This window comes from Aspergillus nidulans, chromosome V, assembly GCF_000011425.1.
Source record: "Aspergillus nidulans FGSC A4 chromosome V".
NCBI classification, from domain to species: domain Eukaryota; kingdom Fungi; phylum Ascomycota; class Eurotiomycetes; order Eurotiales; family Aspergillaceae; genus Aspergillus; species Aspergillus nidulans.
In genome coordinates, this window is record NC_066261.1 from 1,767,234 (window position 1) to 1,786,694 (window position 19,461).

At 50.9% G+C, this 19,461-nt stretch overlaps 8 protein-coding genes across 8 annotated transcripts, besides 1 other annotated feature; 7 read left to right on the forward strand and 1 right to left on the reverse strand.

Moving 5' to 3' along the window:
• Nucleotides 1-19,461: part of a sequence feature (contig 1.98 826..565485(-1)) that runs on past both edges of the window.
• Nucleotides 99-3,924, forward strand: ANIA_10722 (ubiquitin-specific protease UBP2; the record flags this gene model as incomplete). The annotated part of the gene is made up of 10 exons (XM_050612269.1): nucleotides 99-335; nucleotides 393-606; nucleotides 660-705; nucleotides 759-1,156; nucleotides 1,212-1,300; nucleotides 1,354-1,891; nucleotides 1,950-2,598; nucleotides 2,652-3,072; nucleotides 3,129-3,300; nucleotides 3,353-3,924. 10 exons carry the CDS (start codon nucleotides 99-101, stop codon nucleotides 3,922-3,924), a joined length of 3,336 nt encoding a protein of 1,111 aa, XP_050468211.1.
• ANIA_05669 (3-oxoacid CoA-transferase) lies at nucleotides 4,772-6,700 on the forward strand. The gene is made up of 3 exons (XM_050612270.1): nucleotides 4,772-4,884; nucleotides 4,955-6,137; nucleotides 6,213-6,700. The coding sequence occupies exons 1-3, from the start codon at nucleotides 4,822-4,824 to the stop codon at nucleotides 6,524-6,526; spliced, it is 1,560 nt and encodes a 519-aa protein (XP_050468212.1). The 5' UTR covers nucleotides 4,772-4,821; the 3' UTR covers nucleotides 6,527-6,700.
• Nucleotides 7,650-9,162, forward strand: ANIA_05668 (metal homeostatis BSD2 family protein). The gene is made up of 3 exons (XM_658180.2): nucleotides 7,650-7,825; nucleotides 7,927-8,448; nucleotides 8,502-9,162. The coding sequence occupies exons 1-3, from the start codon at nucleotides 7,802-7,804 to the stop codon at nucleotides 9,081-9,083; spliced, it is 1,128 nt and encodes a 375-aa protein (XP_663272.2). The 5' UTR covers nucleotides 7,650-7,801; the 3' UTR covers nucleotides 9,084-9,162.
• Nucleotides 9,679-11,878, forward strand: ANIA_05667 (uncharacterized protein; the record flags this gene model as incomplete). Its single annotated transcript, XM_658179.1, has 2 exons — nucleotides 9,679-9,871; nucleotides 9,996-11,878. The coding sequence occupies 2 exons, from the start codon at nucleotides 9,679-9,681 to the stop codon at nucleotides 11,876-11,878; spliced, it is 2,076 nt and encodes a 691-aa protein (XP_663271.1).
• Nucleotides 12,874-13,319, forward strand: ANIA_10731 (uncharacterized protein; the record flags this gene model as incomplete). Its single annotated transcript, XM_050612272.1, has 2 exons — nucleotides 12,874-12,992; nucleotides 13,148-13,319. The coding sequence occupies 2 exons, from the start codon at nucleotides 12,874-12,876 to the stop codon at nucleotides 13,317-13,319; spliced, it is 291 nt and encodes a 96-aa protein (XP_050468213.1).
• ANIA_05666 (mitogen-activated serine/threonine-protein kinase mpkA) lies at nucleotides 13,350-14,607 on the forward strand (the record flags this gene model as incomplete). The annotated part of the gene is made up of 3 exons (XM_050612273.1): nucleotides 13,350-13,404; nucleotides 13,464-13,778; nucleotides 13,829-14,607. 3 exons carry the CDS (start codon nucleotides 13,350-13,352, stop codon nucleotides 14,449-14,451), a joined length of 993 nt encoding a protein of 330 aa, XP_050468214.1. The 3' UTR covers nucleotides 14,452-14,607.
• Nucleotides 14,735-16,448, reverse strand: ANIA_05665 (protein CYP531D2; the record flags this gene model as incomplete). Its single annotated transcript, XM_658177.1, has 4 exons — nucleotides 14,735-14,839; nucleotides 14,892-15,781; nucleotides 15,831-16,071; nucleotides 16,134-16,448. The coding sequence occupies 4 exons, from the start codon at nucleotides 16,446-16,448 to the stop codon at nucleotides 14,735-14,737; spliced, it is 1,551 nt and encodes a 516-aa protein (XP_663269.1).
• On the forward strand, nucleotides 17,183-18,504 carry ANIA_05664 (uncharacterized protein; the record flags this gene model as incomplete). Its single annotated transcript, XM_658176.1, has 5 exons — nucleotides 17,183-17,365; nucleotides 17,424-17,799; nucleotides 17,850-17,967; nucleotides 18,011-18,084; nucleotides 18,140-18,504. The coding sequence occupies 5 exons, from the start codon at nucleotides 17,183-17,185 to the stop codon at nucleotides 18,502-18,504; spliced, it is 1,116 nt and encodes a 371-aa protein (XP_663268.1).

Genomic DNA, 19,461 nt, shown 5'->3' on the forward strand with positions numbered 1-19,461 from the left:
ATCAATGCTCATATCCCGCCTGTGCCTATAGAGTTATCATACGGGTCGCCTCACCTCTGCTTTCTGACCACTGGGTCCGGCTCTTAACCGACTCCAAGATGCTACAAAAGCGCACGGATGATGCCTTCGCAGCAGATCCCGAGCGGTTGGAAGGAGTGCCTCGCCCAGAGCCTATAACGGTCTTGATGAATCTTCGTACCTATATCAACAATGTTCTCCGCAACAGCCAACTAAGCAAGACAATTCAAGCTAACAATAAGAGATTCATGACAAGCTTTGGTGTCAATGGAGAGCCGTGCCGGGATTTATTTGAATATCTAGGGTTCACTTTCAGGGTAAGTACTTCTGCCTGTGCCCTGCGAGAGTAGTCCTATAACTAACTGAGTATCTAGAGGGAGGGCGCTTGGGATCCTCCTCGTTTGGCAGCATGGGTGCAAAACCAAGTATTATACAAAGACCAACAGAAGGTTTTTCTCGATGATATCTTCCACGAGCTATCTGCGCTCATAGCGGCACGGCCTGCTACGGAGAAGAAGGGCAATCACGATGATTATACCTTCCAACCAGCTGTTGATGACTTATACTTTGCGGTAGACGCTTTTGACTGTGAGTGTCCTGCAATTTTTCTAAACAACGGTATGCTGATTGCATGTTCTTAGACCTCAGAGCGCCGAGGGTCAATGAGTTTCAGATGGCGCCCGCTCCGTTAGTCCTTCCCATTCGTTTCAATAGTGGCCTTTGCTCTGACTAGCTAGTAGATACTACGAAGATTTGGGTGTCGTTGAGGATATGTTGACGTCTACGATAATCGAGGCATTTAATCGCCAAGTCGCAGTTGATCCGGGGCGGGCTCCGGGCTACTTGCAGTGCCTTAAGGAGATAGGCTCCCTTCGAGGCGGAGAAGATGCGGAGGCAATAAACCGTGCTGTCGAGACGGCATACTCGGAAGGAAATTTATACACCGATGCAGACATTACTGAAGCATACAAGTACTTCGGTCTTAGCCGTGATGACCCGCGACTTACTGAGGACAGCATTATTGGAACATTCTATGCCTACTTGAGCTCTACTCCTCAGGAGACTGAAACCCGCAGACAACTCTGGAGGATAGGTGACAGTAGGAGGAGCGAGCGCATCAAGTCTGCAGCCGAAGACAGTAAGCACATGTTCCTCTTTCCATTTCTATTCTCGTTAGCTCACACTCTTGAAAGGAGTCGCTACACCAGAACAAGCTCAAGTCTTTCTTGGGGTCAGTGATGACACCGCAGATGATTTCGTCATGGCGATGTTTACTGCAAAGGTACCATATGCGCTATTTTGACGTCCAATGCAGGAATAGCTAATTTATCGCAGGTAAACGATAACCCATCTTGCAGGGACATCGCGCGGCGGGCCGTTGAATTAATAGCCGAGGCGCGGAAGTCCGATGTGTTAAGGCACTTTGTCAAGACGGGCGAGATGACGGCTGGTGAAATGGATGTGGGTGATGCATACCTGCTGCTGCAGATACCTGATCGCAACGCAGACGAGGGCGCCATCATGGCTGCATATACAATCTGTGTCGACGATGCCCCAGCACAAGCGGAAAAATATAATAAGGCCTTGGCTATTATTGCAAAGGAAAAGAACAGCCCGCTCCTGAGCAGTATGGTTCCTGGTCTCGCAGGGAAATCTGATCGTGACTTATCCAAGTGGCCCGTCGGCTTGCAGAATATTGGCAATACCTGCTATCTTAACAGCTTACTACAGTTTTATTTCTCTGTTCGTCCCTATCGCAACATGGTTCTAGATTTTGAGAATGTCAAAATGGAGTTGGACGAAGAGAGCTGCCAGAAAAAGCGGGTGGGTTCCCGTGGAGTCTCGAAGAAAGAGATTGAACGTTCGCAGAAATGTAAGTAATCCAGCGAACTCGTTGTTTGACTTTAACTCACCAGTTGTGAACCATATAGTTATCAGGGAGTTGCGGGCGTTATTTTCTGACATGATTTCTTCTCCAAACTCGTTTGTGACTCCTGGCCAGGAGTTAGCACGCTTAACATTGATTAGCCCTTCCAACGAGGCCGCTATCCGCCGTCGGTCAACAATATCAGCAGGTCGATTCGGGGGGCTCGGTGAGCTCAACGGAATGCCAGTTTTGGGTCCCTTGGGACCGCCGCCGAAGAGTTCGGAAACTGAAGCTCATGTTCCGGCTCCAGAGCTGGAGAAGACTAAACCAGCCAGTGACGAAGATAGTGAAGCCACACTTGTCTCTGATCCAGTGAAGACTGAGGTACCGCTGGCTCAAAGTGACGACAAGGAGAACGAGCCACCCCAAGATGATGCTGTCATGGTTGATGCGCCGAATGAAACTATCAGAGCAGCAGAGAGCGTTGAGACCCAAACAGCGCAGGCTCAAGCTGACGCTACTACTAAGCCTCCGCCCGTACCCCCCCGACCTACTCCGCAAGTTGATCCTCAGAGACAAATTATCGAAGAGGTTGAAATAGGAGCGCAACAAGATGTTACTGAAGTCATCAACAACGTCCTATTCCAGAGCCAATGTGCCATCCGAGGGCACGCTGTCGCACCAGATGGAGAACAGCTTGACCAGGTGAAAGAGTGGGTTTCCTGCGCTGTATATCATTACTGTCTTCGACGCTGACTACTTGCAGTTTATTTTATGGGCAAGCCAGGTCTTATATTCTGTCCAACAAGGGCAAGCGATCGAAGGAGGAGTGGTGGTGCGACATTAAGATCGATGTAGCAACTGGGCCCCGTGACATCTACGCAGCTATCGACGGCGCATTTGATATCCAGAAAGTCAGCGTTGAGGATTCAGTGGCAGAACAGTATGCTGCCATCAGCAAGCTTCCTCCCATACTTCAGATTCAAGTTCAGAGAGTCCAGTTTGACCCTGTCAAGAAGCGGTCTTTCAAGTCGACCCATCATTTAGATCTGAAGGAGATTATTTACCTTGACCGATATATGGATACTCAGCAGCCCGAAATTGTGAACCGCCGGAAACAGGCTTGGGAGTGGAAGGATACCCTGAGAAAACTCGAAGCCCGCCGAGCAGAACTCCTACGCCAAAGTGTATGCGTCAACAAATCCGCAGTGTTGTCGTTCTCACGAGCTAACTTGGTTTATAGGAATCCGATGGTCTCGACACTGCAACATTATTGAAAAGCGCCAAGGACATCTTAACTGAACTCAGCGCCATGAAGCAGGACCCCGACGCCTCTCAGGATGCAATTGATGTTGACCCTCAACTCATCCCAGAGCTCAGTCGACTCGAGCAGAAGGCACAAGATGAAATGAAGCGTAGGTCAACCGCCAAGTATTATTACGAACAGTATGGCTAACCCACAAAAAGGCCTGGAACAAGAAATCAAAAATATCCAGGCAATGATCTCCAACCAGTTCGTCGACTACAAACATCTGCCCTATCGTCTTTATGCTGTCTTTGTCCACCATGGGTCGGTCGAATTCGGACACTACTACATCTATATCTGTGACTTTGAGCGAAATATTTGGCGCAAATACAACGACACCTACGTAACTGAAGTCAGCGACCTGGATGAGATATTCAAAAGCCAGGATCGCCACAACCCTCCTACGCCATATTTCCTGGTCTACGTTCATGACGGATTGAAAGAACGCCTTGTCAGTCCGGTAGCCAGAGAGATCGTGGAGACGACACCAAGAAGCGCGCCAGAACCGACCACCAGCGGCGCGACGCCCATGGAAGGAGTGATTTCGTCGAAAGAGCCGGAGGATGTAGAGATGAATCCACCAACATATGATGAGGTATACGCTGAGGGCGGTGCATCAGGTGAGGGCGCAGATCCCGAAATGAAGGAAAAAGGGAAATCATTGCTGGCGGAGCGCGGCAAGACTCGATCATGGGCACCTGATGGGACTGACAAACCTGATGTGATATGGTAGACCCGGGGAGGAACCCGCCGAATATCGCAACCGCGAATCCGCTTAAGCGTAAGGGGTTGGATGAGATGCAGCTTGGCCCGGAAGGAGGTAGATAGGCACCTGCAGGTGCGTTGAGTGCACTGGCTCATCCTTTCGGCGTTATTGACCTCGTGATAGGAAGGGTCCTCCAGGAGAACGACCACTCTGGCCAAGCGCCTTTTAGAGAAGTACGACCGAAAGCCTGCGTCCGGTTGGTCGCTCCTGCTACAATTGAATGCAGCAGGCATTCTCGCCCAGTGATGCATGAACAAGAGGTATCCTGACTACGCTGTGTACATATTGGGGGGCTTGACGATGATGATAATGATCATGACCGGAATATGATAGCTAATATCATGATGTATAAGAAGGATACTCTTAATGTTTGTGTGCAGTATCTCCAATAGTTCTAAGACCCCCATGTATCCTTTATGTATCCGAAGGTGGCCCGCGGGTCGGGAGGCTAGATCCGCCCGCATTGTCGGCACTGCAATCGGCAATGGAGACGTCTCTTGAGCTGGACCTAACGTAAATGATAGTTCTGGCCGCGAGACCTTGCTCACAATGGAAATAAACAGTCGTCGCATAATTTATTTGGGTGCAATGATTCTGGAGTGCATTTTTGAAGCAAATATACCTATTCTGCAGTATATGCTCACTGTCAGTTAGCCCACTGTCACTGCTCTCCAATGTTCTCCAGTGCGGGGAAGTTCCAGGTCGGGCCCAGAGCGGATCCCATTCCGCAGCTCCGCTTCCAGCCGCTCGTAAGCCGTAAATAACACTTGCCTCCCACCAGAGTTGCTGTTACCGTTTGGCTTCTCATATCTTCATTTTCGCTTATTGCGCTCCTTTGGCTTCTAGCTTTCCTTCGTCTGCAGTATGCCTTCACCCACAGCGATATGCCTGCGCTTCGTCAGGCGCGCTTCGCTCAATCCCAGCAAGGTATGACGAACCTTATTCTAGTATAGTGAGAATACAGTGGGAAGTCGATTGACAGTCCCTGTCTCTGCAGCACCAAGTCTTGTTGGCACGAGCCTTTTCCAACAGCGTTCGTCGCTCTGAGATTAACAAAGTGGTCTCTTCTGCAGACCTCGCAATCAAGGACATGAAGTCAAACTCAACGCTTCTCGCTGGTGGGTTCGGGCTTTCCGGTGTACCAGACACATTGATCAATGCCGTGAGGAACAACCCTGCAATCACTGGCTTAACTGCGGTGAGCAATAACGCCGGCGTTGATGGAGCTGGTCTGGGCCTCCTGCTGCAGTCGAAGCAGATCAAAAAGATGATCGCCAGTTACGTGGGCGAGAATAAGACCTTTGAGCGCATGTACTTGGGCGGCGAGATCGAGCTTGAGTTGACGCCGCAGGGTACCTTGGCCGAGCGCTGTCGAGCAGGTGGTGCAGGTATTCCGGCCTTCTATACGCCAGCTGCATTTGGAACCGTTGTCCAGACCGGCGAACTGCCGCTCAAGCACAATCCCGATGGTACTGTTGCATTGTACGGCCAGCCCCGCGATGTCAAGGTCTTTGATGGGAAGAGTTACGTAATGGAGGAGGCCATTAAGGGTGACTATGCCTTTGTCAAGGCCTGGAAGGCCGATAAGCTCGGCAACTGCCAATTTCGCTACGCGGCTGCAAACTTCAACGGCGCCATGGGTCGAAACGCGAAGATGACGATCGTAGAGGCAGAACATATCGTCGAGGTGGGCGAGATCGAGCCCGCCGCTATCCATCTGCCGGGTATCTACGTCAAGCGCGTCATTCAGAGCACGGCACCGAAGAACATCGAGAAATACACCTTCGCCAAGGAGGAAGGTGAGGATACCGCCGCGGCCCTAGGCAAGGGCGATACGGCTGCTAAGCGTGAGCGGATCGTCCGCCGTGCGGCTAAAGAGTTCAAGAACGGGATGTACGCCAACTTGGGCATTGGCATGCCCATGCTCGCGCCTAACTTCGTCGACCCCTCAGTGGAAGTGCAGCTGCAGTCTGAAAACGGTATTCTGGGCTTAGGCCCTTACCCAAAGAAGGGCCAAGAGGACGCAGACCTCATCAATGCCGGAAAGGAGACCGTCACTCTTGCACCAGGAGCCGCCGTCTTTGGCAGCGATGAGTCCTTCGGCATGATCCGGTCTGGCCGGATCGACCTGACTATCCTCGGTGCGATGCAAGTAAGCGCCAAGGGAGACCTCGCTAACTGTAAGCCTTACATCCCTTTCACCTCCCTCACCATTCCTACCATCTATCCTTCGCGCCTTCCTAACGCGACTCTAGGGATGCTCCCGGGCAAAATTAAAGGTTTTGGCGGCGCAATGGACCTCGTCTCCAACCCTTCCGCAACAAAGGTTGTCGTGACTATGGAGCATACCGATAAGAAGGGCAACCCCAAGATCGTCAAACAGTGCGAATTCCCTCTGACGGGCAGGACTTGCGTTAGCCGCATCATCACTGAACTCTGCGTGTTCGATGTCGACTTTGTCAACGGATTGACTCTTATTGAGTTAGCGGATGGTGTCACAGTTGATGAGGTCCGGGCTAAGACTGAGGCGCCGTTCAAGGTTGCTGATGATCTGAAGCCTATGCTGTGATAGGGGTATCGGCATGACATCTTTGTTGTTATTTTTTTTATTCTGCATCCAATCAGCGGCGTACCTTTGTGATTTCAAGCGTTGACAGTGCTTTTGGACCTTGTTTGTACATAGTGGTTGACGACAGGAATACCTTATCATGGGATATCTAGTAAACATATAACCATACATATAACCAGCTCTTGGCTTTTGAGACAACTCCAAGCAACTTCATTAAAGTGAATTATACCCTAACCTATTAGATGACAACGGAATGTTTTCCAACCACGTATTCATACACCAACGCCATATAATACATACGTATCTTCTCTCTATTTAAATCTCAACAACCCGCCCAACCTCTTCCGAATCCTCCCTAAAACATCCCGATTGGGCGCCTCCTCAAATTCCTGAAGCAGATTATCGTAGTGGTCTGGATTACTTGCGGGATGCCGTAACTTTTCCGATAACGGGTACCTCTTTGCGTATCGGTTCTCTAAAAGCGAATCCAAGGCATTGAGGGAAGATTGGGGGATTGCGCTCGTCTTTGCATTTGCGTCTGTGGTTGTGCTGGAGGAAGAGTCTTGTGTTTGTGGCTGTGATGGGAGGCGCGACTGAAGGTATGTTTGAACGGAGACAGAGGCTGGTCGAATTGGGTCGGTTGGCCAATGCTTTATAAGGTAAGTTAAGCGGGATGTGGTGGTCTGAACGAGAGTAGTTGTTAGATTGAGGAAGATTAGAGCTTATTGTAGGGTAGCCTAAAGGGAGCGAAGCATACGGAAGTCCCGGCCATGATGATTGGGGTAAGTTGATTATCAAGAACTTGTGTTTAGTGTCGCAAGCAACAAAATATGGTCCACGTCGAACTCTGAGCTGCAGAGCCTGCTTGTGAAGATGGGATCGAACTGGTTCTACACTTTCAATCACCGTACGTCCCCAGACTCATTGATGCGGCAAAAAAGTATAATCACGTGACTCAAATGCAAGAGCGGATGCCGCCCGCCCAGCACAGCCACAGCCAATCGATCAGTGGGCCGACGCCTCAGGAGCCAGGCATCCTCGAATTGGATCGTCAGCTGGGAGCCCTGGAGTCCTCTGGAATGTCAGTTGGGTTGGTCAGCCATCCATCCATCTAACTATCCATCGTCATCTTGTCCCTTCTGTCCCTCTCATCTTTTCATCAGCCTATACAGTCATTTCTCGCTCTTTTCTCTTTCGAAATACCTGCTCGACGCTTAATCCGTCCACTAAACATTAGCAGCCCTTCTCCCGGCGCTTCCGCTCGCTCAGCTCGTTATGAGCTCGCAGCGTTATGAACGGGTACGTCTTGCCTCTCCAGCAGAATGGGTGACCGAGTACACGACCTCGTTCATAGATATCAGCGTCAACCCCTAAGAACCCTACTGAACGGCTATTCCCAGGTAAACGCCCACGACGACGATGACACCCCTCCGTCGATCGCCCTGCAGCCTACTTCTTCATCTCCGCCTCCCTCGTTCCGCTCACGTTCCGCTTCGCCCTCCTCACGACGTCTCCTTCACGACGACCCTCTACACCGAAACAGCACAGAACAGACTCTCGCCGATGCGTTTGATGACAGCGACTCTGAGGCAGATGATGAGCCAGATGACCGGCAACGGCTAATGCGAGCTCAGCCGGATGCCTGGACGACAGCAGATACTGGCAACAACACATCGACATCAGCAGACGGGGTCGGGGCAGCGTCCTCATCCGGTACGGGCGGTGACGCACAGGTGGGAGGTCGCTCAAATACGGATGCCACGCCTTCGAGAGGGTTTCAGCGAACCTCCACGTTGTTGCCTTTCTTTGGCGGCACGTCAAGTTCCGGATCGAATCGCCATATCACTTCATCAAATGATGGGGTTTTTGCGAATTTGGCAGCCAAGCCAGAGAGGGGGGAAAAGAGTGAGGATTTGCCTCCGGTATGTGTTTTATAATCGAGGTCACTATACGGTTTAACTAACCTTTACTGTAGTCATATGAAGAGGCTGCTGCCGATGCGACTCCACCATACTGGGAGACCACTATTGTGGCACCTGGTATTTCGTCGGATGAGGTCTACGTTGATGGGCTGCCGGTCGGCTCGATCTTCTCTTTCATTTGGAATGCCATGATTTCTATGTCGTTCCAACTAGTTGGCTTCCTCCTCACATATTTGCTCCACACGACACATGCCGCAAAGAACGGGAGCCGGGCTGGTCTCGGCCTCACATTAGTGCAGTACGGTTTTTATATGAAGGGAGGTAGTGAGTCAAGTTCGGGTGGAGGTTCTGACGAACATATTACACCGCCGGACCCTAATAGCCATAGCTTTGACCCGAACCAGGTGGCCGAAGGTGGAGGCTCAGGCGGCGATGGAGGTGGTGGTGCGGCTGCAATCACCACGAGCGAGTGGATTTCTTATGTTTTGATGATTGTTGGATGGTTCATCCTAATCCGGGCTATTAGCGACTTCCTCCGGGCTCGACGCCATGAGCAATTGGTCCTGCAAAGCCCTGAGCGCGGGCTCCCTGTTCCGGTCATTGCTGAGAATGAGAGGTCCGAGACAGTCGTCTAAGTCTTCTTATTACTGTATGCATCAATAGAGGAGTTCTCTGCTTGACATTCTCTATTGTTATTTCCATTTTTATATTGACGTTTTAAGCATGGCACCACCCACACTCACATACCTTGTAGCTATTTTTTCTCCGAAGATACCAATTTTGAAGACATACGTTGGATTTATTTTTGGGCAGCTTCCTGGCCGCAAGGGATGAAGCGTTGCGTTGCCTGTATTCGCCATTCCAGGCAACTCTTTTTCTCCCATTTGTCCGGTGTAGTCCTTACGTATATAATAGCACTGCACAGCCACTCTTCATCCTCTCAAATGTACCGAAGAACCCTCTAGTCAGTAGCTTACTTATGGGCGTCACCTCAGCCTCATCTACTTCGTCCCACCGCTGGACTTCCTAAGAATCCGTCTGGGTAATCGCGATGCCTAATGGATTACGTCTTGGCGGACTCTCCACAGCGATCCGTCTGCTCCGTTCGCGCCCACGCCTCATTCGCGGCTGATTGACTTATTTATCTATTTCTAGTCTTTTTGCCCACAAGTCTCTGGGTCATCGTCTCGGTATTTGGAAACCCTTAGTCTCGTCACGGTACCTAGATTTATGGCCAAGATCGATGCGGCGGAGGGGGAGTCCGCTTCGTGTCCCGCGCCGCTAAACCAAGGGCCGGTCGAGGCTCGCTCGCTGTCCTCCATCACCGCAATCGCATCAAATCCTCCAAACTACCCTCGCAATCCGGCACAGAAGAAGCTCGATCCGTTGGTACTGTATATTGTGAGGGTGCCTGGAAGTAAAGGTATGTTATTTTCTCTAGTTGTTATGCCGGCGTCGGCCTAGCCATGGTCCTACCTATCCCCGCTCATTGTTTATTCTGCGTCATTGTTTTTGGCTTTTTTGCTAAGATACGGTTTCTACCATAGACGTCTTTCTTACACCTCTTAAACCACCCACAAAGTCCAGCGTCTCGGCTGAAGCGATCAATGCATCCCTCTACTACCTCCATGTTGCGTCCCCCGACGATGAGATCCTCCTCCAAGAATACGAGCAGGAGCGCGAGGAGCGCGCGCGGCTACGCAAAGAAGGGCTTATTGACGACGATCCGGACCTGCCGATACCGCCGCTTGAAGTCGCGCGCTTGAATAATGTTCGGCGTAAACCTGTTGCTGTTGCTGGCACTGGCGGCGGCGCTGGGATGAAGGATACAGAATCCCCCACTACCGCACCTTCGTCGCCAGTGAAGCGGCGTCCTCTGCCTTCGGAATTGCCAGTTCAGGAGGGGGAAAATAAATCGTCGCTTCTTATAGGTGAGGAGGCGTCGCCTGTGCTGCCCCCGCGGCCGACCTCCTTCAATGTGCCAAACCAGGCTGGAGCAGTAGATCAGATGTCGCCAGTTCTACCTCCGCGCCCCGTCTCTAACACGCCCCTTCCAGCAAATGGACTAGAGTACCCGCCACCCATGCCCCCACGCCCATCGCCTAGTGTTCCAGCGTGTGAGGCATCTTCTGACAAGCGTGCATCGCCGAAAAAGAATAACCGCTGGAGTGCGCTGTCTGGATATATCTCTAATCATATCCAGCGCGGTGACAGGCATGAAGCGGCCTCCCCACTTCGTCACAGCTTTGATGTCTCCCGCCCGCAGATGCGCCCTTCTTCGTCGCATGATCTATTTGCGCCGTATTCTCCGCCGGGGTACTCTTCCAGAAGTCCTGGGCAGTCTCCTACTCGGCGACCACGCGATAGCGCTTCTCCGCTGCAGCCTCAACCAGGCTTTCATATCACCCTGATCCGCCGTGACCCTAGCCACGGAAGCCAGTGGAATGTGGCAACCATGTCCACGCCTTCGGCAGACAGTACTGGCATAGATATTGATGTGTCGACACCAGGGTATAGCCGGTTCGCGGGACAAAATGAGCCTTTCTCACTTGATTCCCTCGGCTTGAACTTACCCGCTGAAGCTCGCAATCTACTTAGCCGACATCCAAACATTGTCTCCCAGTCCGATTCGCCAGACACCACCTCGGCTCCACGCGATCCGTCACAACCTCGACGCTTTCATCGCAAGCTTCTTGTGTCGAGACCTCACAACTTGGAAGACGCTCGCAACTCGCGCGGGTCTCTAGACGTATCTGGAGGGCGCCCCTCAATGGATAGCATCTCCGGTAGTTCTATCAACTCACACCAACCAGCATCATCTAAGCTCAAGAGCGGCTATTATACGTTTACATCACCCTGGAATGGCACCTGCACGTTCTCAGCCAGCGTCAACGGTCGAAGTCTGAAATGCAAGCATATGATCCCCTCTCCGGGGCTTCCCAACTCTAATCACGATAACCCTGCTGTGACTGTGGCAGAACTACGCTTCAACACCCCTTTCCAAACCGGTCATCTTCAGTACCCTGGATCTTCACATGCCTCTCCGTTTCTCCTCAGTCAAACTACTCTTCTTAAAGATCCCTCAGCAAATCCCGACCCCTCGGCTCCGTATTATTTCGATCCTTCATCACCGCCCCCTTCCAAACGCGCCGCTATTGCCAACCTCATCAACCAGAGATTGAACCGCAGGCTGTCAAATAGCAGCTCAAGTGACGGAGGGGGCAACGAAGCGCCTCCACCACTACCCACCCGTCCTCCTCCAAGCGATCAACGCATCGATCTTTCGCTTGCGCGTGAGAAAGCTGGCGGAGGCATGCGTGGCGACAGTGCTAAATTGGGTAAGCTCATCATCGAAGATGAGGGTATCAAAATGCTTGATTTGGTGGTTGCCGCTTCCATGGCTGTCTGGTGGAGGGGGTATTATTACTAGTCTGCCTTTCACTATATCTACTAGGAGGCGCCTTGGTTTCTTGTGGCATTTAGCGATGGTCTTTTTACAATTTTTCGGTTTTGGATATATCATTTGAATACTCATTACAGCGATATAGTGTGCGATATATGGACTATGCATTATGGACGGGCCTTTTGAGTTAGACGGTAATATACTTCTCGATTTTGGATACTCTCAATGTTGGATACTCAATCTGCCCAGCATTTGGGGCTTTAAAATATTTCCATAGAAAGGGCTTTTTTGTTCTGTAAGCCGCGGAGACTGTATACCACGTTCGTGCCCCTCTTCTGCCTTAGGCAACTAGTTTTGCTTTGACTAACAGAATGGTCACCACCACGACGATAGCTGTGCAGTATAGCTGATGGCCATTGTTGTTGAGTAACTCCTTCAGTAAGGGAACTATCTTGCCCACACCTAAGACACTGTGCCACTATCCAGGAGCAACCACCCCACCCGCCTGAGGCCCTTTGTCCGCTGCTGCAGTTCCATCACCTTTAGCGCTTCCCTTCTGTCTCCAATTATCGACCGAGAGTCGACCCTGGGCTCTCCTCTTTTCCCCTGAATGACTCTCGCTGTTCAAAATCTCTGCTTTGCGCATTCTTCCTAGAACCTTTCATTGTAATGCTCCCTCACGGGTCTAGTCTCAGCCGCAGCCGCAAGAACTGACCATAGCTAGCTAGCAGCTCCGTGACACTGCGGGGCATCGAGCCGTCCACACCAGCGGACTCAACAGTCGCAATCGCGCTGCAGCCGCAATCCTAGACTCGACGCCTCAGCTCTTCCTTTAGGCGCTAAAAAATCACCTTTTCGTCGTTCCATCCCTTTTTCCTGCGAAAACCATTCATCCGTTGAGCCCGCCCACTCTCACTTACCGTTGTCGTTGACGTGTTTCGAATCTGATCGCTGTTTCAACACTGCCCTTCGCCGTTGCCGGTCGATCGTTTCGATTCGAATCTCAGTCTCACGCGCCCGGCATGTCTGACTTACAAGTACAGGGACGGAAAGTCTTTAAGGTCTTCAATCAGGACTTCATTGTTGATGACCGTTATACTGTCACCAAGGAGCTGGGTCAAGGTGCTTATGGCATTGTTTGGTATGTGCCTCTCTGGCATTCTGCTTTATGCTTGAGTGTCCTCAACCTCGTCGTTATCGTGATAGTGTGGGGTAGCGTTGGATACAGCTACGATCATAATCAAAGCAATAAAACAGCAACTTGAACACAAGTACTGACGGATATTGTTACGCTAGCGCCGCTACGAATGTCCAGACGGGGGAGGGCGTTGCCATCAAAAAGGTAACCAACGTCTTCAGCAAGAAGATTTTGGCCAAGCGCGCCCTTAGGGAGATCAAGCTGCTCCAACACTTCAGAGGCCACCGCAATGTATGTCGTATCAGCGCCTTTTGCATACGGGACAAATGAGGCTGACCTGGGTGCAGATTACCTGTCTCTATGATATGGATATTCCCCGACCGGACAACTTCTAATGAGACATATCTATACGAAGGTTAGAGCATTGGTCGCCTATAGGTCGCTCACTGGTTACTGATACTCTTATTCGACCAGAACTCATGGAGTGTGATTTAGCTGCTATTATTCGATCCGGCCAGCCACTGACCGATGCGCACTACCAATCCTTCATCTACCAAATCCTATGTGGACTCAAGTATATTCACTCCGCCAATGTCCTTCACAGAGATCTAAAGCCCGGAAACTTGCTGGTCAATGCGGACTGTGAGCTCAAGATTTGTGATTTTGGTCTGGCTCGTGGTTTCTCAATTGACCCTGAGGAGAACGCCGGTTACATGACTGAATATGTTGCGACAAGATGGTATCGCGCTCCGGAAATCATGTTGAGTTTCCAGAGCTACACAAAAGCTAGTATGTGCCTTCGCGCTGTTTCGAACTTTGACCAAGCTGACGTGATGCAGTCGATGTGTGGTCCGTAGGTTGCATTCTGGCGGAGTTGTTAGGTGGCCGCCCCTTCTTCAAGGGTCGCGACTATGTCGACCAGCTCAACCAGATCTTGCACTACCTGGGCACTCCGAACGAAGAAACTCTGAGCCGCATTGGCTCACCACGTGCCCAGGAGTATGTGCGTAACTTGCCCTTTATGCCCAAGGTGCCCTTCCAGCGCCTGTTCCCGAACGCCAATCCCGATGCTCTCGATCTACTCGACCGCATGCTTGCTTTCGACCCTTCGTCACGTATCTCGGTGGAAGAGGCTCTGGAACACCCTTACCTTGCAATTTGGCACGACGCATCCGATGAGCCTAGCTGCCCCACCACCTTTGACTTCCACTTTGAGGTGGTTGACGATGTGCAGGAGATGCGCCGCATGATCTACGAGGAAGTCGTCCGTTTTCGCCAATCGGTGCGCATGCCCCCGCAGGCGCAATCTCTCGCCCAACAACAGCAAATAGGCAACATCCCCATTCCCGAGCATCAGCAGGGAGTGTGGAGGCAAGAAGAGCCTAGGCCTCAAGAAGCAGGCGCCGTAGGCGGCAACCACAACGATCTGGAATCGTCCTTGCAGCGGGGGATGGATGCGTAATTAGTCAAGCGTTGGTATTTATTTATCCTAGAGAATCGCGGGGACGGTTTCCTAGACCACATGGCACATATATAGCTGCATGAGCAAAGTACAGATTACAGTTTCCACCTTGCCCGGTGCCTTGAATTTGATATTGGTTCCTTGCAGTGCTCTACTAGTGAAATAGGCCAGGCTTAAGGTCTACTATCTGAGTTACAATTTATAAGGAGAGTCACATGAAAGGGATGTTCGTAGTATATAAAGGCTCTCGATCCTCAACCTTCGTCCGTCCTTACCGAGAGTTTCATGCCGAGAGCTTACGGCGAGTGATTATCATGGGCATGTTCTGTTGATACACAAACCAGGCATTTCGGTATGTCCACTCATGTTTTGGGTCGACCAGATGCAGCTGCCGAGTGTTAGCGATATGACAGCCATCCCCAGAGAGCAAAATGGCTTACATCAAACGTGCTGTACAAAGTCGCAATCAGCTTCTTTATCTCCAACATGGCAAGATATCGACCCATGCAGACCCGCGCGCCAGCTCCAAACACAAAGTCGCAGGTATCATGCATCCGTTTATGACGCTCTTGATACTCCTCATCACTCTCACCATCTCGTTTCAGCCACCGATCCGGCCGGAAGGAATCTGAGTCTTCTCCAAAAATTGCATAGTCCCTGTTCGTGACAGCTGGGTTGATGCCCACCTTAGTTCCAGCGGGGATATACCGTCCGTCAGGCAATGTATACCCGCCCTCCGGCGCGACACGCTCGAAGTTCATCGCAATTCCGGGATTGATCCGCATGCTCTCTCGAATAACGGCGTCGAGATAGGGTAGCTCGCGGATATCCTTCCACTGAGCGGGCATGGTTAGATTCGCAGTGGTCAGCTCTGCAACAAGCTTCTTGTATGCGTCCGCGTTTTTGGCGAGGTAGTATACGGTTGCGCGCATTGTGGCAGACGAAGTGTCGCCTCCAGCGAGGATGCTTAGCATCAACCAGTTGACGATCTGGACATCGTTGACCACGTCCGGATGTGTCTTCTTGAGCTGGACGTACTTGTCTAGAGTGTGGTCGACGTTGCCAGGCTTAACCTTGTTCGAGTTAAGTTGGGCTTGGTACTCGGCAACTACCTTGAAGGCGTAGAGCACACCGGTCAATGTTGGCTTTGGTCCAATTCGGACGATGGGGTTTTTGTCGAGCAGGTGATCAATCCAGGGAATCTGCGAGACAGGGGCAAAATATATGAGACCCTTGGTGGAGTCGGTGATCAGGTTATCGACGTCTTTCTCCTGGTCGATGAAGCCGTAGTGCCGTCCGAAACTGAAGTTCGCTGTTACATCCCAAGCAACTGTGCCCACGTCAAACGTTGGTCAATATAAGATGTATGGTGCACTCACAGTACCCGATCCATTCATCAGCAGGACAGACCTCGCCGCCACCAAACCTGGCAGCGAGCTTATCCACGAACTTATTCAGAGTTTTGTCAATAAGCGGCTCGTATTCGAGGACCTTGGTCATTTGCCACAAATGACGGATCGGAAGGATGTTTTGATTGTGCCATTTTTCGTCTTGCGTGTTGAAGAGGTTGGACACTCGTTGACCATTCAAAACAACGTCGTTGGGGCGGTACGCTTCGCTCTGCAATACAGCAAATTAAATGCCTAGTCTTATACATCACATTGGATGATGACAGAAGGTACCTTTTTCCAGGGGTTTCTTGTGGAATATATTACGCGGATCATGCTCGGGTCAGAGATGCTCAACGCATTTGGCCCTATCCGCATCACTGAACCATACTTGCGGTGCAGCTTGGTGTACGTGCGATCAATGTGGCCATCGAAGGCCTGCCATGCACGCCATATATCGGTAAACTTTGCAGGTAGAGGTCCGTCAAAGACCCTCAACGATGAGAAGAAGGCATCCCAGATAAGTTTGGACAGCAGAAGGACCGCAAACACAACAGGGATTTGCATCCACAGGCTGGCATTGGCACCGGCAAGAAGTACTCCTGTCATGCTGATGCTGTGCTCTGATCTGAAAGAAGGCGATGCTTGTCTGTCTAATGTTCTTCGAGTGGCTGGTTTTCGCTTCACAATCGCAGAGAGCAGGGATCTTAAATTAGCTGAATACGAAGGAACCCCAAATCCGGGATACTGACCTGTATAAAAAAGACTTCAATCCTGCAGGTCCTGGACGCAGGGACATCGCGAGGGGCTCACCAGAGCTCTGGAAACAATGGCACTTCCAATTGGTCCCTCACATGTGCTGCCGAAAGTACGGGGCTTGAGTCCTTCGGGATACGGGAAATTGGAGAAGAAGGATCTAACTTGCAGGACGCCATCGCCACCATCTGGATCTGAGCATCTGAAACGACTATGCTGAGCCGTTAGTCTGACAGCTGTCAATTGGGCTAGTGCTAGCGGATGTGCCGGCCCTAGTTTGGCGTTCTGACTCGTCCATCCGCTATGTCGCATGCATGCCTGTCTGGCTCAGCACACCTGGCTTTCCTACCTGGCCAATAGCTGTATAGTGATGGCGTCCCGTAACTCTGGTATCCCCGTGAAGAAAGACAATAAGCACCTAATTGATCACATTTACGAACAATACTTGGCTTGGAACTATGATCTGTCGTCTATCAATTCTGCCTCCTCCCCTATTGCTTAAGCTCTCTCGCTATATAAAGCATGTCTCGGTAAGTGCTGCTCTAACGCTCATTCACAAGGGAACATCACTCTTAATCTGATTCACAATGGCTAATCAACAACCGCAGCCATCAGCCGAGTTCCTGGCAGAGACCCAGAGCCCAACAGTTAAGGCCGTAATGTGGTTGATGACGGGGATGGCTATGCTGTTTTTGGGTCTTCGCCTCTGTGTTCGACTTCATCTGAAGCGGATCTTTGGATGGGACGACGTGATTGCTGCCGTTGCCGTTGTACGTACTTATGATTCGACTATTGTTTCATACTGACCAGCTTCTTCTTCTCGCCTAGGCCTGTCTCATCGGCTACGCTGCAGTCTGTCATGCAGCAGCAGATATCGGACTGGGTCGACACATTCAGTATGTCTCTATGGAACCACAGAACCTCATCGGCGTGGCACGATACAGCAGCATCAGTCAGACGCTTGCTATTCTTGCCTGCGCTTTGGGGAAGACATCGTTCGCTGTGACTCTGCTCCGGATCGTGATTCAGAAATGGATGAACTGGTTGCTTTGGTTCATCATCATCACAATGAACATCGCGAACCTTCTTGCAGCACTGTTTGTTTTCGTGAAATGCAAGGACCCGAGATCGAATTGGGACCCGAGCATTGTATCGAAGTGTTGGCCGGATTATGTGTTCACGAATTATTCGCTATTCGTTGGAGGTAAGTTTGGATGCCTTTTTCTTATCTTACGGCGAACCTGACATTTCCAGCGTACTCTGGGCTTCAGGACTTCTTGCTAGCACTTCTCCCATGGACTATCGTCTGGAATCTCCAGATGAAGAAAAAGGAGAAGATGGGCGTTGCCTTTGCTATGAGTCTGGGTATTTTGTACGTCCTCTCACTACCGTAACCAAGACAAACACTAAACTAGGTCAAGTGCCGGTACAGCAGCGATCGTTAAAACAGCTTACCTCGTGAAACTCTCCGCAAGAGCCGACTTTACCTGTATGGTCTTTCCACACTGAACTGCTAACAATGCTAACCATAACCTACGATGCAGGGGAGATAGTCCCCCTCCTCAACTGGGCCGCCGTGGAAGACAGCCTCACCATTATCGCCTCCTCGATCCCAACACTGAGGCCTCTTCTAACAAAAATATTCCCCTCGACGACCTCGCAAGAAAGCTACAACATGCTCCCTCCACCACCGCCGAGTTACGAAAAGAAACGGAATATTCGCTTCGACACCTCTATATACGCAACGCAAGTGGATCGTGATCGAGAAGTGACGGATCCTCGCGATAACAGCAGCCAAACGATGATTCTACCGGTGACGCGGCCCAAGCCGAGTACTGTGGATAATAAGAATCAAATCAATTTGACTACGGAAGTGTCTGTTTTGTACAAGTCGAATGATATGGTCTAGGGAACGCCTCGGTGGCATCACTTATTTCTGTTCGGGTTGATCTAAGTTAAACTGAGCTTAGGTGCGGTACACTTCTCGTTACTCTCTACATATATTTCGGGTATTTGTTGGATCAGCTGCCTGGAGAGCTGGATAATAGCATTTCACTACCGCTACCACGCCGAGTCTGGGCTTAAGCTTGCGTTAGGAGTGCAGCTACGGTTACATATTAGGTGTCAATGGGATTTCGGGAACTATATCAAGAATGTACAGCTGAAAGCCTGGAAGACCGAGAATGATGTATAGCAACCTCTCAAGAGCCAACCATTCTGAGATCCTACCTATCGTCTCCATCGTCGTTTAACGAAGTCTGACGAGGCCAGATCGATTCCTTGGCTTACGAGCAGCACGGTTGTCGACTTCTTAGAATAAGAAGAGGAGGAGTCCAGGCTGTAGCCTCGCATACTTACAATACTATCTACATCAAATTTACCATTATCAAGCTCGCAATCCACAGTGGTCCTATGCGGCCGTCTGAAGATTACAATTCAATTGCTTCGCCCGCTCTTTCCTAGATGATCTGCTTCATCAAGCTAACGGTCCACCATACCCATCACTGCCTTGACCCATTGTTGATATATTTGTCCTGAGAATTCGTCACTACAGCGTTCTGTGCCCTAGAAACTAAACAGTGGAAAAGCCGGTGGAGTGTGTTCCAGGGCGGGTTGAACTTAAAACGGCTCGCGGGCCGTGCGCCGTGGCCCGTGAGCTGGGCCCAGACTCGAGCCAAGATTAGGGCTATCCTAGGTCTGCGGTCCGTGCACCGCTCTGGAGTACTGAGTACGAGGGGGTAGCGACGGACCAACGCTTCGGCACCACCGCTGTATTGAGTTTACTGCATCCTTATATTCTATGGCCCGTGGCTGAAACTTTGAGTTTAGCCTGAAATTATTGAAGTCTTACAAGTACCACACAAGT